Genomic DNA, 17,352 nt, shown 5'->3' on the forward strand with positions numbered 1-17,352 from the left:
GTGGCTGAGGTCATTGTCAGAGAAAATACGCTATTGCTTTTGTGGATTCCTGTAGTCTCTCTGGAATGTTCAGGAAAGGCCATGGCTAAGCAGGCAGAGAAGTGTGTCTGTGACTAGCCAGCATTCCTGCTAACCCAGGGGGAAGGGATGCATTGCTCATCAGTGTTTGCTCCCACGAAGGCAAGGCTGCTTCTCCCAGGTCATTAGAAAAGAGAAGCAAGTTATGTGTGTATATGTATATACACACATACATATACATATACTTGAATTACTCTGTACATCAGAAACTAACATTGTAAATCAGCTGTACTTCAATTCAAAAAAAAAAAAAGGTTAATATATGATTGCCAGACTTGATTTTCTGAAAACAGTGATAGATCTAGACTTTTCTTTTGAACCGTTTTGTAAATTTTTATTCAGATATAGTCAAGATGCAATATCTTGTATCTATTTAAAGTGTATAAATTTTTACCTACATATAAATCTATGAAACCTCAAAATAATCACAGTGAACATGTCTATCATCCCCATTTACCTCATGTCATTTTATCTGTCCTTCCGCTCCCTGGACCTCCAGACCACCCCTGATTTACTTTCATTTATAATAGATTATTTTGTATTTTCTAGAATTTGATAAGATTTTATTCATAAAATGTTTACTGTGCTTTTTGTTTTCTGGTTTCATCCACGGTTTATAAATATTCTGAGATTCTTCTGTGATCCTTATCTAAATAGTTCATTCTTTTTATTGATGAGTAGAGTCTTTTCTATATTTTTTGTTTATCCATTCACCTGGTTATGGGCAATTTAAGTTTTTTCGTTTTGGCTGTTGTAAATAAAGGTGCTAGAATATTTGCGTGTAATTCTATATGTATGTATGTATGTTTTTTCACTTGTGTTAGTAACTTAATGTACAATGCCTAAGTCATAGAATAGGTGAAAGTTTAACTTATAAAACTGCCAGACTGTGACATAAAATGTTTGTTTGCATTTACATACACACCAGGAGTATGTAAAATGCTTCTACATTTTTGCCAATAGTTAATATGATCAATCTTTTGAATTTCTTAATTGTTGAATTTAATAAGCGGTAGTTTTAATTACATCTGCCTAAGGACTTATGAGGTTGAACATTTTTTTTTGTTTTTTTGCCATCTGTGTATCTTCTTGGTAAAATGTCTGTTCATATCTCTTGCTCATTTCCTTTTTCATTAGCAAATAAATAGCTCATTTTTTCCCCACAGTTACTTTGCATGCTGTATACAACGTAATTATCACATACACAATATACTTTAAGTTTAATCTGTATTAGTCCCATATTCTTAAGTGTGGACTTCCAGTAATACAAGTTTAAGTCCTGGTTTGCACTGTTTTCTAATTTCCCTGATGTAAATATGCCCACTGCAGCCAGTTTCAAACTGCCAACATGGTATCACTAAACGTGGAATTAGGAAGAGTTGCCAGAGGTATGTCATTCTAATTCCACCATAAGTGTCCAGTAGCTACAATAACCTGTAGGACACAGATGATATAAAACATAGTACAATTATTAGAAAGTGATGTCTTGAATATTTGTTTAATGAAAGTATAATTAACTTATAAACTGCACATATTTAAATGTACATTTTGATGTTTTGATACATCCTTACATGCCTGAAACAAAATTTTCATTGGAAACAAAAGACAGTCTATAATATTTGCACTTGCTCAGTAAATTATTCAGTTAAATACATCAATTATTTAAAAAAACAGAAACAGCAGACAAGCTACTTAAAGTACAGGCAATTCTTGAGGGAAAAAAAAAACTTTGAAGACATTTTCCTCAAAGGATCAGTAAGAATGCACATTAAAAATTGAGATGGAATTTTCCATTTTATTTTGGAGTCAAAACTACACTGTTTTAAGTATGAATCCTCTGGAAGTTTGTGTCTTTGTTCTTGTTGACAGAAAAGCCGTAAGTAATCCAACATAATTCATAATAATTGGGGTACTGTAAAATGATTGGAGAATTTCAATAAATTTTAAAACATTCCGAGGGAGCACAGTTATAATTTAAAGCATTTTAACTTTAGACATTCTCAATATTATCACCCATATTTAACAGAAGGGCAAATTTTAGCCCCTAATTTCTAAAGTTATTCAGTGTATATAAACTAGGATTAATTGAAATCTCTCTTTTGCTCTGCCTAGCATATTTTAGTTGTCATATCGGGTACATGCTGTAATGACAAGTCCAATTAGCAGTAATATTTTGGAGTAGAAATCTGTTTTTCGCAGATCCAGGGTTGGGCCTTGAAGTGTGCACCTTCAGAGCTACAACCACAGCGCTGTACTCAGGCATCTAACAGGAGCCAAGACAGTGCTATGGAATGACTCAAACAACCGGGAGATCAGATCAAGTGAGAAGACACGCTACTGGATGTCAGTGAATGTGAACATCACTGGAAGGATCCACAACCATAAAGTCTGTTTCCCTTCAGACTTAGCCAGGTGGGGAGGAAAACATTTGTGTTAAATTTATCCTCATACGTATTTACAGGAACATTTTTAAGTAAATTTAAAGAGAAAATAACAAAGTAGTTGGCAAAATAAGAGAATGTAATCAATGAAATGAGCAAAGTTTTAAAAAGGCCAGAAATCATGTTGAAAGACGTATCAAAAAATATATTTAATCTGCAAGTAAGGTTTATTACCCTGAAGTGAGAAATAACCAATTTTGTTTAGGTGTGAGACACCACCGTAGGTGTTAGGTTCCTAGGAGGAATGGCATCTCATGGTGGATTACTGCTTCATTGGTCCCATCTCTCAGACCCCAATACCTCACATGATTCAAATGAACGAGGCTGTTCAGTCTTCACAGGCCGGTACTTTGCTGTTATGTGTATTCTATTCAGTGCCTGTTTCAACAGCCTCTCCACCTACATAGGAACTTAATACTATACAGCTTTACTCAGTTGTCCACGGGGTACCTCAGAAGTTCAGCCATCACATACAACCTCAGCTGGCAAGAACTTAATTGGATCCAGCTGTCCCCAGGCACCCGAGTAGGGTGCAACATTGATGACACCCCTTGTGAGGGGATCTGCTAGACACTCATGCAGGACATACAGTCATGGTCGTGCTTAGACAGAGGGCAGGTGGGCTGTTGCACAGCACAGGTTTCAGCGTCGTGCCACACCAGCAGAATTCTTAGCTTCATCCAGTGTGCCTAAGGGCCGCTGTATTGCTGATGTATTTAAAAGGCAACTGATTTTGTTGCTTCCATCAATCTCAAGCAATTTATATATATACATAGATGTACATATATATACAAGTATTTATATATATAAATACACACACACACACACTTCTATCAGTTATATGTGGAAAATTCAACTGGTCATTTAAAATTTATTATTTTTAATTTTTTATTTGAAATATAATTGATGTACAATATTTTATTAGCTTCAGTTGTACAGAATGATTCAATATTATTAGATTACACACCATTAAGGTATTACATGATAGTGGCTATAATTCTTTGTCCTATTCAATATATCATTCTTGCTTATCTATTTTATACATAGTAGCTTGTCTCTCTTAATCCCATACCCCTAATTTGCCCCACACCCCCTCCTCTCCTTTGGTAACAACTAGTTTATTTGTGAGATGTTCCCCCCTATTTTTCACATATGTTCAGTTGTATTATCTTTTGATTCCACATGTAAGTGATACCATACAGTACTTGTCTTTTTCTGTCTGGCTTATTTCATCAGGCATAATATTCTCTAGCTCCGTCCAACTGGCTACAAATAGCAGAATTTTATTCGTTTTATGCCACAGCTAATACTACAGTGTTTATATATACAGCAAATCTTTATCCATTCGTTGATGGTCGTTTGGGTTGCTTCCATGTCAAGGTTTCTGTAAATAATGCTGTTGCGAACTTTGGATTAGTGGTTTTGTATTTTCTGGATATATATTCAGGAGTGGAATTGCTGGATTATATGATGGTTCTAATTAGTTTCTCAGGAACCTCAGTACTGTTTTCCCTAGTGGCCGCACCAGTTTACATTTCCACCAACAGTGTACAAGTGTTCCCTTTTCTCCACATCCTCGCCAACATACGGTAGTTGTAGAATGTTTGCTGACAGTCATGCTGACAGGTGAGAGGTACTATTTCATCATTATTTTGGTTCCATTTCTCTAATAATTAGCAGTGTTGAACGTGTTTTCAACATGTTCAAGATGTCCCTGTTAGCCATTTCTATGTCTTTGCAGTGTTTGAGGACTTCTGCACATTTTTAAATTGGATGGTATGTATTTTCTTGATACTGAGTAGCATGACCTTTTTATATTATTTTTTGGTATTAGCTCCTTATTGGTCTTATCACTTACAGATATTTCCTCCCATTCAGTAGGGTGTCTTTTCCTTTCATCAGTGGTTTCCTTTGCTATGCAAAGGGAAAGGTTTTTAATTTAATTAGGTCCCATTTGATTATTTTTGCTTGGATTTATCTTAGGAGACAGAGCCATAAAAATGTTGCTATAATGTATATCAATGAATATTCCAGCTATATTCTCTTTTAATAGTTTTCTGGTTTCAGGTCTTACATTTAGGCCTTTTTTTTTTTTTTTAAATTGAAGTATAGTCAGTTCACACTGTTGTGTCAATGTCTGGTATACAGCATAATGTTTCAGTCATACATATACATACATATATTTGTTTCCGTGTTGTTTTTCACTGTAGGCTACTACAAGATATTCAGTTTAATTCCCTCTGCTATATGGTAGAAACTTGCTTATCTGTTTTATACGTATTAGTATCTGCAAATCTTGAATTCCCAATTTATCCCTTCCCCCTGCCTTCCCTTGCTGGTAACCATAAGTTTGTTTCTATGTCTGTGATTCTGTTTTGTAAGTTCATTTGTGTCTTTTTTTTTTTTTTTAGATTCCACATATAAGTGATATCATGGTATTTTTTCCTCTTTCTGGCTTACTTCACTTGCAATGAAGGGTGCTAGCATTCAAAACCTACCACACTGAGTCCCCAGTTGTGCTGGTGTACACTAATACCTTGAATACTTTTATATGCAATTTAGTTACTAGAATATGAAAGGGCTCTTTTATTTCAGAAATGCATTCTAATAATATATGCATTTGACACGATACCCAAAGTTATAAATTAAAAAACCACTAACAGCATGGTACAAACACACATGCACACACAGACACACAAAAGTATGAAAATAATAAATGATGTAAGATTGGGGAAGGGTCCACCAGGCTTTACACACAGCCATTACATTTATACATAGATTTAAAAATAGTCATTACAAAAGTTGAATATGTTCTTGCATCAGTAATCCTAATATTGAACATAACTTAAAAATGTTAAGAGGAAACTTGGTCTGAGTTGTACAGGAATACCACATCAAAGTGTACGTTTTAAATATGTGAAATTTTAAGTCAACAATACATCCATTAAACTATTATTAAATCAAATATGAAAAACCTGTCACTTTATAATCATTTTTCTATGGTTTATTAGCTACATTCTTAAAATTACTTGCAGCTACTGTACCTGTATGGTGGAAAAAATATAATGGTGGGCTACTAGCAGTAATTCCCAGTCCCATGTTCAGTGATATCAAGTTGGCAGTTTGACATTGCCTATGTTGGGAGTATTTACACCAGGGAAATAGGCAAACACTACAAACAAGGGTTTGATTTTCTGTGTCATTGAATGTCTGGACTTAAGAGTGAGGGAGTATACATATGTTAATAATGGAGATTCATCTTAAATGTGAGTATGTGGCCATTACATTATGCATAGTGAAAATATTGAGGAAAAATGTGAAAATATTCTTTTAGTATTCCAAATCACTATTCCATGCAGAAGAGAAGTCATTCACATTATTGCTCAATAAGTGAAATCTCAAACAGTTGTCTTTGGGATTTCCTATTCTCCTACTTCTCAATGAAAGGCAAAGCAGCCAAAATTCACAAAATAAAGGCAGGCAAAAACGGGAATAGAAATTTAACTAAAGAACACTAACAAGTGAATAATAGACACACAAAAGAAACACAACTTCAAAAGTCCTGGGAGAAATGCAATTAAAATCATAATAACTTTATCGTGGGGTTTTAGTTTCCACTGAAGTGGTCAGCCTACCCTCAGCTTTTAATCTAAGTTTGATGAAATGTGGTTCCCAATAGCCCAGGCAAGCTCTTGCAGATTAACAATTGTAATTTGATAATTTACATCATCCTGGTAAGGTGAAGAGAGCAGTGGGCCAAGGTAAGAGGGTGACAGGGAAGAGCCTTGGGGATGGGGATATGTGAGAGCCACAGCGGACACTCAGTCCTCCACTGCCTCACAGTACCCAGACCAGTGACCTCATCAACTGAGAAACTGGGTGACAGGGATATCATGATGCAAGACTTGTGAATATGATGGACAAGTCCTTGGAAACCAACTACTACATATGGCAGTTGAGGCCAGTGTCATATCTGGGGTGATGCTGAATACCCTCTGGGGATGCCTAGCTTGATGCTGCTGTCCCTCTGAGGAACTACACAGGAGAGATGTTTTCAGGAAGATACGTACTGGGGGAGGTGGAGGAGAAGGTTGGGTGGAGATACTTTACCCTTCAGGAAGGTTGTGGTTACTTCGGAGGGGGAGGGGGACAGATACGTCTCTGCAGGAGAGTCCCTGTTGGGAAGGACAGAAGTAAAGGCAGTGGACGTGTGGAGTGTTGAAGAACCACTTTCATCAATGCCCTCGCAGCCGTGTCCCCTTGTGGAAGTCCCTCAAACTGAGCAGCAGATCCCTAGTTTCAGAATGAGGATAATAATAGATTCTAAGCACCTGGCAGGTTGTCTAGACAAATGGGGTCATTCACAGAATGCCATCAGAGTTGGCTCTGAATAAAAAGACCCTCCTGTACAGCAGCGCGGGATGGGTGTAAGAGCAAGGCACCTGGACTGGGGCAACAGAGGGTGTTAGGATGGACAAGGAGTTGTTAAGAGTTTCTACAGAGGGTTGGGAGGGAAAAACTAGAGCAATGACCAGAATCTCCATGCCTCAAATGAGGCAACCTGGCGTTGAATCCTAAATCCCTGTCCAAGCTGGGAGTTCACAAGATGACACTCCCTCTCTGGGCCTCAGTTTCCGCCCTAGAAATGGTCTCTTGGCTGCAGGCCTAATGCAGTTGCGTCCTCCCAACCTCTTACCACCTCAAACTCCTACACCCCGAGTGTGGTTCTCATTCACTGCATTCACAAGGCCCCTTTTCCAGTGTGAACCTTCTGATGTTGAAGCAAATGGCTCTTTTGGGTAAAAGACTTATCACATTCCCTGCACTAATAAGGCCTTTCTCCAGTGTGAACTCTCTGATGACAGAGGCCAGACAGCAGTAAAAGGTTTCCCACATTCACTGGGCTCAAGGCTTTTCTCCACTGTGAACCCTCTGATGATAACGAAGACCAGAACTACCCATAAAAGATTTCCCACATTCACTACACTTGTAAGGCCTTTCTCCAGTGTGAACTCTCTGATGATAACGGAGGCCAGACCTATCAATAAAAGATCTCCCACATTCACTGCACTTAAAAGGCTTTTCTCCACTGTGAACTCTCTGATGATAACGAAGGCGACACCTAGCAGTAAAAGTTTTCCCACACTCATTGCACTCATAAGGTTTTTCTCCATTGTGTACTCTCTGATGTGTAAGGAATCTGTAGGTGTCAGCAAAAAATTTCCCACATTCAGTGCATTCATGATGCCCTTCTCGAGTGTGAACTCTCCGATGGTAACGGAGGCCAGCCCTACCAATATAAGATTTCCCACATTCATTACACTTAAAAGGCCTTTCTCCAGTGTGAACTCTCCGATGATAACGAAGGCCAGACTTTCCCCTAAAAGATATCCCACATTCACTACACTTATAAGGCTTTTCTCCAGTGTGAACTCTCTGATGTACACGGAAGTTAGATTTCCTGTTAAAGAGTTTTCCACATTCATTGCACTCATAACGCCTTTCTCCAGTGTGAACTCTCTGATGTTGAGTGAAGTTGCACCTCCGGATAAAAGATTTGTCACATTCCTTGCACTCATAAAGCTCTTCTCCAGTGTGGATTCTCCTGTGCGTACTGAGGTGGAGGCTTCGGCGAAAGGATTTCCCACACTCGCTGCACTTGTAAGGCCCTTCTCCAGCATGAACTCTGTGATGTGTAAGGAAACTGGATTCCCTGCTGTAACATTTTCCACGTTGGTTGCATTCACACGGGTTTTCTTCAGGGGGAACTTTCTGGAGCTCTTGAATAAGGTTACACTTTTTGGTGCAAGCTTTCCCACAACTGCTGCACTCACCCAACCCTTCACTACAGAGGGCTCTTCCATCCTGAACAAGCACATTTGTCTGGCTGGAGGCTTTCCTGCATTCTCCCCAGCTGGGATGACTCCTTCCACTCTGAAAAACAGCTCCACACTCACTACTGTTGTTTACTTTCTTCCTGGGATCAGCGTCCTGTTGCTGAAGTCCCATGTTGGCCAAGAAGTCCTTCCCAATTTCCCTACAGGTAAAGAGATTCCTTGATGCATGGGCTGTGCAGGTCTTCAAAAATGAGGCTCTCCACAGATCACATCTGAAGGGTTTGTCTCTAACGAGCTGCCTCTGGTGCTGCTGAAGGTTTGCAGTGAAATAGAATTGTTTCCCACATGCTCCACATGTGTATGATTTCTGCCCCCTATTTCTTCCTGCATGTTCAGCCAAGTGGAGGATGTCTCTAATGACTGGAACACACATCCTACAGGGCTGGGACTTCTCAGGAGACACACCTGCTTTGGGGGTCCTGGTCTGTGACACTCCTAGAAATACGCTCTGTTCAGAAGATGTCTCTCCATCCTTGACTCCATGACAGGAACCTGGAAACAATCAAGTGATGATGAAGTACATGTTGACTTGGGGTGGTGGGCACTATGGGGAGTGACACACTCCCACAATTGTACCTCTGACACGTGAAACTACCAGGCCACGGAACTGTGTTCAGCAAATGGAGTTGGTGTCAAATTGAGGAAGCAGCTGCTCTGCATTACTGGGTTTTCAGTTCACAAAACTGAGGAGGCCTCACCAAGAACAAGGCAGAAGAATCAGATATGGCCCCAAAATGAAAGGCATGTTCTACAGTTTACTCCTCTATCAATGGCTTTTACCAGGACCACACCTGCTGGTGATACGTGATATTGTGCAGAAATGTATGTCCAGGCACAAGAAAATCTGCCTGGAAAAGCTGGTGTTCAAGGACATTAAAGGATACCTGTGTGTTTCAGGACACGAACAGTGTCAGAACTTAGCATGGTGAAAACAGTGTGAAAAACCATATGAGATAAGTGGTCTAGAGATTTTGTAGATTCTGTAAAAAGAGGAACAAAGAACAAGGACAATGAATAGAAAATGGCAACCAATATGTTGGATATTTAAACTGTGACAATATATTAAATGTCAATACTTTAAGGGCACCAGTTAAAAGAGAGACTATCAAAGTGTACCAAAACACAAGGCTCAACTATATGTTCTCTCCAAGAAACCCACTTTCAACATAAAGATGCATATAGATCAAAAATAAATGGACAGAGAAAGACATGCTAAGACCAATCATTAAAAAAGTGGTAGTAACTATATTACTATCAGAGCAGATTTCAAATAAGCAAAGATTAGGGATAAAGAGAATGACACAATGGTAAACAGGTCAATTCTCTACGACATACAACAATCCTCAACGCCTTTGTCTAAAAACAGAATGTCAAAATATAAGGCAAAACAAGTACAAATAGATGAACCTGCAATGACAGTTGGAGTCTTCCTTCAACACCCCTCTATCAGAAATGGACAGATTCAACACACAGAAAATTTGTAAGGATACTGTGGAAATGAAAAGCACCATCATCAATCAACTGGATATAATGGACACCTATAGACTACGAGGCAACTCCATCCAACAACAACAACAAAAAATTACAAGCCTTCTCCAGCTGATGAGGAACATTCACAAAATAGGTCACATTCTTGGCCACAAAACACACCTCATGATTTAAAGAACAGAAAACAACAATATCTGTTCTCAGACCACAGTGGAATTTGAGTAGAAACCAGTAACTGAAAGATACATGGAAAATCCCAAAATACTGAGAAATTTAAAAATACACTTCCAAATAATATATAGGTCAAAGAAGATAGCTCAAGAGAAATTTTAAGATAGTTTAAAAGAAACAAACAGGCCACTTGTCCAAATATGACAATGTTCATAGGGAAATTTATAGCATTTAAGGCTTATATTAGAAAAGAAGATCTGAAATCCATAATCTGTGTTTCCAATGCTTAGGAAACTAGAATGGGAGACTATTACATACAAAGGAAGAAGCAGCATAAGCCAAAAAAGGTTGATTCTTTACAAGGACTGATATAGTAAAAAAAAATTCTAGTCAGGCTAATGAAGAAAAACAGGGCGAAAACACAAATTATGAATATCAGAAATGAAAGAGGAAATATCACTACAGATACTGTGAACATTAAAAGGATAATGATGAAATATATGACACTCTTCAAACCCATAAATTTGATAAGTTAGATGAAATGGATCAATTAGCTGAAAGACACAGTACCACAACCCACACAAGAAGAAATAGAGTATCTGAATAGGTCTATGTCTATTAAAGAAATTGAATCAATAATGAATACCCTCCCAAAACAGAATGCAACTGGCCCATATTGGTTCACTGGTGTATTTTGTCAAACATTTAAAGAAGAGATTATAGAATTCTCTACAATCTCTTTCAGAAAATAAAAACAGAGGGAATACTTCCTAACTCATTCTATGAGGCCAGCATTACTCTAACACCAAACAAGACACACAACAAAACTGTAAACCAATGCCTCTCATGAACATAGATGCAGTAATTCTCAAAAAATATGAGTAAGTTGATTCAAACACTGTATAAAACAAATTAGAAGCCAAGATCAAGTGGGGTTTATGCAAGGTATAGAAGGCTGGTTCAACATCTGAAAATCAATTAATATAATCTGTATCATCCAAAAGAAACAGATGACCTCATCAGTAACTGCAGAAAAAGGACTGACAAAATCCAACAATCATTCACATGATAAAAAATCTCCATCCCCTAGTAAACTAAATAGAGAAGAAAAATTCAACTTGATAGTCTAAACAAAACCCGACAGCTATCATAATACTTACTAAAGAAGCTTTCACACTAAGATGAAGAAGGCAAGTATGTTCCCTCTTACCAGTCCTTTTCAACTTTGTACTATAGAACACAATTAACGTAATGAGATGAGAAAGTTACATAAGAGGTATACTGACTGGGAAGAAAAAATAAAATTGTCTTCATTCAAACACTCAGGTGGGGGATTGTTGATTCAAACCACTCCCTATCAAAATCTCATTGACATCCTCAAGAAACAGAGAACCTCATCCTAAAATTCATATAGATTTTCAAGGGATTCCAAACAGCCAATTATGAAAAAGAACAAAACTGAAGGACTCACAGCACCTTACTTCTAACTTTATTACAAAGCTACAGTAATCAAAATAGCCTGCTACTGCCATAAAGTCAGAATCATATTCCCATTAAATAGAACAGAGAATATTGTCTAAAAATAAACCCATATATGATTAAATTTTAACAAGACCATTACCATTCAGTAAGAACAGTGCTTTCAACAAACGTTACTGAGAGAACTGGATATCCTTATGCCCAAGAATGAAGTTAAACCTTAACCTAGCACCCTATACAAAAATTCACTCAAAATGAATCAATTGCCTAAGTGCAAAAGCTGAAACTATAGAATTCTTAAAAAAGGGAGAAAAGTCTCAATTGTTGGATTCAGCCATGATTTCTTGACGATGACAACAATGGCAGAAGCAACACAAACTGGATTTCATAAACTGAATAATGTTTGTGGCATAACTTTAACTTACGCATTATTATGTGTCCATTATACCTCAGTGATGATGGGGAAAATCAACTGTACAACTTTCATACATCAAAAGACACGATGAACACAGGAAAAAGGCAACCACAGAATGTGAGAAAACATTTGCAAATCATATATACAACAAGGGATTAATACCCAGATTATATGGATAAAGCCTATAACTTAAAAATAATGAAAAGGCCAACCTGATTAAAAAAATGAAAAGGGACTTCATTAAGTTTTTTTGAAGATAAACAAATGGCCAATAAGCATACCATTAGGGAATCACAATTGAAATGGTAAAGATATTCCTCTTCACACCAACTAGGACAGCTATTATCCAAAGAACAGAACATAAGAGATGCTGCCATGGATGTAGAAGAACTGGAACCTTGGGAAAGTGCCTTGCAAGAAAAGCTCATAGTCTGTTTTATTAGTGACTGTGTCAATAACAACAGTTTGTTGCACAGTCAAGCACAACTCAACCTCGAGTATAAGAATGGAACAAAATTTGGATACCATGGATTTGGACAGTCACCTGGCCAAAGAGAGGACAAGCAAAGAGGGGTCTATCAGGCTGACTGTAAGACTGCTGATCCTGAATCCTTACCTGCAAGGCTTGGGGGCTACAGATGTAGGGGCACTAGGGAGTAGGGATGCACTCAGCATCCCCATAGTAACCACAGCACCTACGCAAGTAATTGTACAAGAAAGGAGCACCCATGGTCCAAAGGTGAGAACAACAAAGCTGCTCCTGGAAAAAGGGAGAAAGACAGAGCCTAGTTCAGGGAATATGGGTGGGTGTGAGGACCTTACCCAGCATGGATACAAGGGCAAAGTTCTCCAGCATCACATCAAGGTACAAGCATATCTGAACTTCATCAAGCAGACACCATTCCTCCCAGGAGAAGTACACGGCCACATCCTCAAAGGTCACACTGCCCTGCAAAAACAGGGACAAACAAAATCATAAATAGCCTCACTCCCGAAAACCCACAGCCCATCTTCCCACACATCTACCCTACTGCCTGACCAGATGGAGCCTGAAGATCTGGGTAAGATAACCTCCCTCCCCTGGGTACAGCTCAGTGGTAGAGCGCATGCTTACCATGAGCAAGGTCCTGGGTTCAATCCCCAGTACCTCCATGAAAGAAAAGAAAGAAAGAGGAATTTAAAAAAACAAAAAACAATACCAAACCTCCCTGCCCTGATCTGAACCTCCCATGGCCTCCAGAATAAACAGGCAGTCATTTCAAGCCGAACTCCTGCTCTTCCCTGCTGGTTATTCCCACCAGAAATTACCTAAATGAGCTGAGCCTCACCTCAAAATAGTTTCACATAATGGTACCTGTCCCAGCAGTAACCATCCAAATCTCTTTCCATCAGTAGTGGGAAATGAAAACCTCATCCATATACCCTGACGTGGACTCAGGACCCCGAGATTTGGGTTCCTCAGGGTGCCCAAACAAAACGACTGGGAGAATCGCAGGTGAAGAGCCCCAAGACACCTCAAATACAGAGTGATGTGCGCAGGGCTCAGAACAAATTGGCGACTGGGAAAAACTCCACTTAATGAAACTGTTTCTGCAGCCCTGGCAGTCTGCGGGAAGAGGTGGCCATGGAGGAAAGTGACCGTGGCGGTTCTCCGGGGGGGCTCAGGCCTTCCCTGGACTGACCAGTACCTGCCGGGAACCTTGGGCTGACTAATCTCCGCCTCTGTCCTCAGTGCTACCTCTTAACCACTTGTGACCTGGGAAAAGCCACAACAGCCCTCTGCCTCGATGTCCTCCTCATCAGCCCCTACATTCTGTACTTCCACTGAACTCTCCATGGCTCCCAAAGCCCTAAGAATTAAGATATAATCACTCCTCCACCACTCCAGGTGCAACTGAGCCTCAAACTTTGTTCTTCGGAGAAAGAAGATAGACTCCAGGTTCCACGAAGTTCCCAGTTCACTTGCATCAGAGACACCACACGACACTGGTGGGCAGAAACAGGGACCCCGTCCCGAAAGCCTCACGGTCCTGGACCAGGGGCCTGGGCTAAAGAGACGGAAACAGGCGCCCCCCGCTCGGGGCGTTACTATCTGGGTGGGAAACGGGCAGGGGAGAACCCGCAGCAGCAGCACTTACCTGAGCCCCGACCCTCAGCGCAGCCGCCGCCATCCGAGCCTCTGCGCGGAGCAGAGTGGCCGCAGTCTAGTGACCGGGTCGGCTCGGCACCGACACTCCTCGCAGGCGGCGGTGTCCCCGACCCTCACACCCGCCCCCGTGCAGCGTGGACAGAGCCTCCTCCTGCGCCTTCTAGGCCGTCACCTCGCTCCCCTCACGGGACACGCAACCTTCTCACGTGGCCAACAGACTCCACAGCAACCAAAATGGCCGCCAAGTAGGCGCCGGAAGCCCCTCCCCGAAATGTTCGCTGACCCGGAAACGCCTCCTTTCTGGGTTTTCATTGGACTAACGTCGCTGCCCCTTGACGCAAAATCTTCTGGGTAACGTAGTGCCAAGGCCTCTGAGAAGGACGCCCCACAAGAGAATAACCAGGAAAAGAGCCAAGGACCACCGCGGGGGGCACTGGGAAATGGCCCCTAGGATGGGGGAGGGATTCATCCTTCTGAAGAGGGCAGCAGAACCATAGCGGAGGTGGGGTGCTGAAAGCATTGAGGGCCTTAGGCACTACTGATCACTGAAGTGTTTGAACAGTATCTCAGACTCCGCGAGTCCAACCCAGGTAACTGGAAGCACATAAACATTATCCTATTGCTCTTGAAATACATACAGCCTGAAGTGTGAAAGTCACTTTTTGACATGGAGGAAGTCAGACAGGACCATGAAATATGGAGAGGAGATATTGGGCAGCTCTAAAGCAGATGGACAAGGGGAAGAGCACTGCTTCTCTTTCCCACAGAAAAGGCTCTTATGCCTGTATAGTTAGCAATTGTGCCCAACTCAGTGAGAAACACTGATGTGTATGATCAGGCTACCCAAGAAGGCTGTTGTCTTGCTCTTTGAACCTCCCCTGTTCCATTAGTCCCTGCTTCACCTAGGCTCCTCACAGAACTCACCCTTCCCTGTTAATCATAGAGCCTAATCAGTAAGTGCCTGCTTAGTTGCCCACCCTCCTGATCCCCTGCACTAGCCAATGATTGTTCTAACCTGTACATCAGGTTTCACTTTGATATTTTATGAAAGGGGCAGTGAGGGGTGTTCCTCTGTTCATTTCCCTATAAGCCAACCTGACAGCAGTTCCCTCTAAATAACTCCATTTTAATTTCCTAGAAGAATCAATCCATAGGGGGACTAGCTATGCTACCCTAGAAGTGAGGCTTGAGGGGATCATTTCTACCCATTTCCTGTTAACTTTGATGGGTTCAGTACACACTACTCAAAATATGGCACCTTGGCATATTGAATATCAAGCTCAAAGAGTTGAAGAAGACCACAGAAGCAGGAAGGTCACTCAGCACACTCCCCATCTTTGCCCTTCTTCCGTGAAATCAGGAGATACATCTCCTATGTGAAAGATACTGTATCAGAGGGTACATCTTTCATCAACAGGGATAGAGAACAAAGGCCTGAGAACACTGTGCAACATAAATTGTTACTTTTTCATTTACTACCCACCACCAAAACCCATTAGTCTTTTTTTTTTTTTTAATAATTTATTCTTTCTTTGTGTAAATGTATATAAAAGCTTCCTACTCTGGTCACTTCTTTGTTCTCCTTTGAAGTCTCCAAGATATATGTAAAAATTCAATAAAATGCAGATGCTTTTGTCCTGTTAATCTTAGTTTCATTTTCCGATCCCACGAGGTTCTGACACAATTTCACAATCACTTTTGCCCCTTGTCCATTGTGTAAAACTCGAGTTTACATCATTCAACTTAATCAGAATGAAAGCTGGGGATTCAGAAAAGAAAACTGGCTTGGAGAGGATCTATCCTGTTTCTAGTGCCATCCCTCAGTCTGGTCACCAGATACTCATTTTCTTTTTCTTCCTACACATACAGCACTCTCGGCCACTCTTTAGTGGGACAGCTCCAAATCACATCCAGTTATTGTCTCAGTCTAAATGTGAGCCTTTCTGTCCCTAACATAAACTAAGACAAGGAGACTATAGATAAAATGACAAGTAATCTGTCACCATTCACTCCCAATATATAGTTCTGGTACAGGACACAAGTGGGAGGGCCTCTGCCAAGTGCTGAAGAGAAATTCATGAAACAAGGTTTCCATATACACTAAATACGTCCTTCAGAATGTACAAAACAAAATTTGAAGTCAAGTGAAAAAATTAATGTATAACTAACACGGATAAATTTAAACTGTTATGTGGAAGGACAATGGTCAAGGGACTGTTATTCCTGTTGAAAGATCTGTGATAGAATGATGATCCGAGAGAGAAGTGCATCTGTAGATTGACACGTGTCATTCATTGTGTAAAGCATAACAATATTTCCTTATGGATTTAGAATGATGGAATTAATATGCATAACTTGAATAGCATATATGTTATTATGGGCCAAGTTAATTAATGTTGTAAATCCTTTGTAATATCTAGAGGGAATAAAAATATGTATCCATAGCTCTGTGCTCCAATGTGTTAAAAAAGGGATTTTCAGCTTCAATGATAAGGGTGTAGATGTTCAAAACTAGAACAAAAAATTGTTACAAATAACTACTAAATAGTGTTAAGTTTTTTAAAAGGACAAGATAAATTGAAACAGGTAGGTGAATAAATTCACAAAATAAGAGGATATATTTAAACCTAAATATATCAACTGTTACATTATATGGTATGGAATATCCAAGTCCCTGTCAATAGTTTTGGATGGCCCTAGACTTCCTTGGCAAGGGATTTAATTTTCATCAAGTGAAGCTGAAGGACAAGTTTTGAATTACTATTCAGACAACAACTAACATGCCGTGGCATCCTCAGATACCTACATCTACAGATGCTACAGATACACAGCATCACCCAGCAAGTCTTGTTATCCAGTCTCATCTAATATGGGCAGGTCCAAGGAAATCAAGGCCATGAAAAACTCAACTACCCAAGAAACCATCGTGTTGTCAGGAACTGGTCGTCTATTGTGTCCCGAAAATTAGAAAGTTTGACTTCAGTTAATCAACATATGCTTGCTGGGAGCTGATAGAGAAATCCATCAAAACAGGCTAAGTGCTTCAGGTCCACAGATGCAAAGTGTCTTAAAGGGAAAAAGTCATTTTCTGGGGCTTAACCCATCATCTTAATTATGCACGTCTTGCCAGCTGTTTTTCCTAACACATCCCAGTTCATCCTCTCCTGACCATCTCCAATGCCAGCATCCTAGGCCAGTCCTTTGGCATCAGATTCCTGGACTATATACAGTGGT

At 40.1% G+C, this 17,352-nt stretch overlaps 1 protein-coding gene and 1 long non-coding RNA gene across 3 annotated transcripts; one reads left to right on the forward strand and one right to left on the reverse strand.

Moving 5' to 3' along the window:
* The first annotated feature begins 3,117 nt into the window (after positions 1 to 3,117).
* Positions 3,118 to 14,867, forward strand: LOC116665976. Its single transcript, XR_004322824.1, has 3 exons — positions 3,118 to 3,202; positions 6,999 to 7,003; positions 14,857 to 14,867. It is a non-coding gene; the product is annotated as an uncharacterized LOC116665976 (long non-coding RNA).
* Positions 4,388 to 14,780, reverse strand: LOC102522923 (zinc finger protein 211-like). Of its 2 annotated transcripts, XM_014561489.2 has the most exons (3): positions 14,108 to 14,780; positions 12,792 to 12,918; positions 4,388 to 8,908 (listed from the first exon to the last, which is right to left on the reverse strand). In XM_014561489.2, exons 1-3 carry the CDS (start codon positions 14,138 to 14,140, stop codon positions 7,425 to 7,427), a joined length of 1,644 nt encoding a protein of 547 aa, XP_014416975.2. In that variant the 5' UTR covers positions 14,141 to 14,780; the 3' UTR covers positions 4,388 to 7,424. The 2 variants fall into 2 exon arrangements, with proteins under 2 accessions (XP_014416975.2, XP_032343347.1); XM_032487456.1 differs by lacking the exon at positions 12,792 to 12,918 and having other exon boundaries at positions 14,108 to 14,557.
* Positions 14,868 to 17,352: the final 2,485 nt, after the last annotated feature.

This window comes from Camelus ferus, chromosome 9 (assembly GCF_009834535.1).
Source record: "Camelus ferus isolate YT-003-E chromosome 9, BCGSAC_Cfer_1.0, whole genome shotgun sequence".
NCBI classification, from domain to species: Eukaryota; Metazoa; Chordata; class Mammalia; order Artiodactyla; family Camelidae; genus Camelus; species Camelus ferus.

Excerpts from the sequence above, each read along its gene's own strand:
- LOC102522923 (XM_014561489.2), bottom strand. The coding sequence starts at position 14,140 with ATGGCGGCGGCTGCGCTGAGGGTCGGGGCTCAG. Across the intron at positions 12,919-14,107 it reads CGCTGAGGGTCGGGGCTCAG|GGCAGTGTGACCTTTGAGGA; the intron begins GTAAGTGCTGCT and ends CTGTTTTTGCAG. Across the intron at positions 8,909-12,791 it reads TGCCCTTGTATCCATGCTGG|GTTCCTGTCATGGAGTCAAG; the intron begins GTAAGGTCCTCA and ends GATTGTTTCCAG.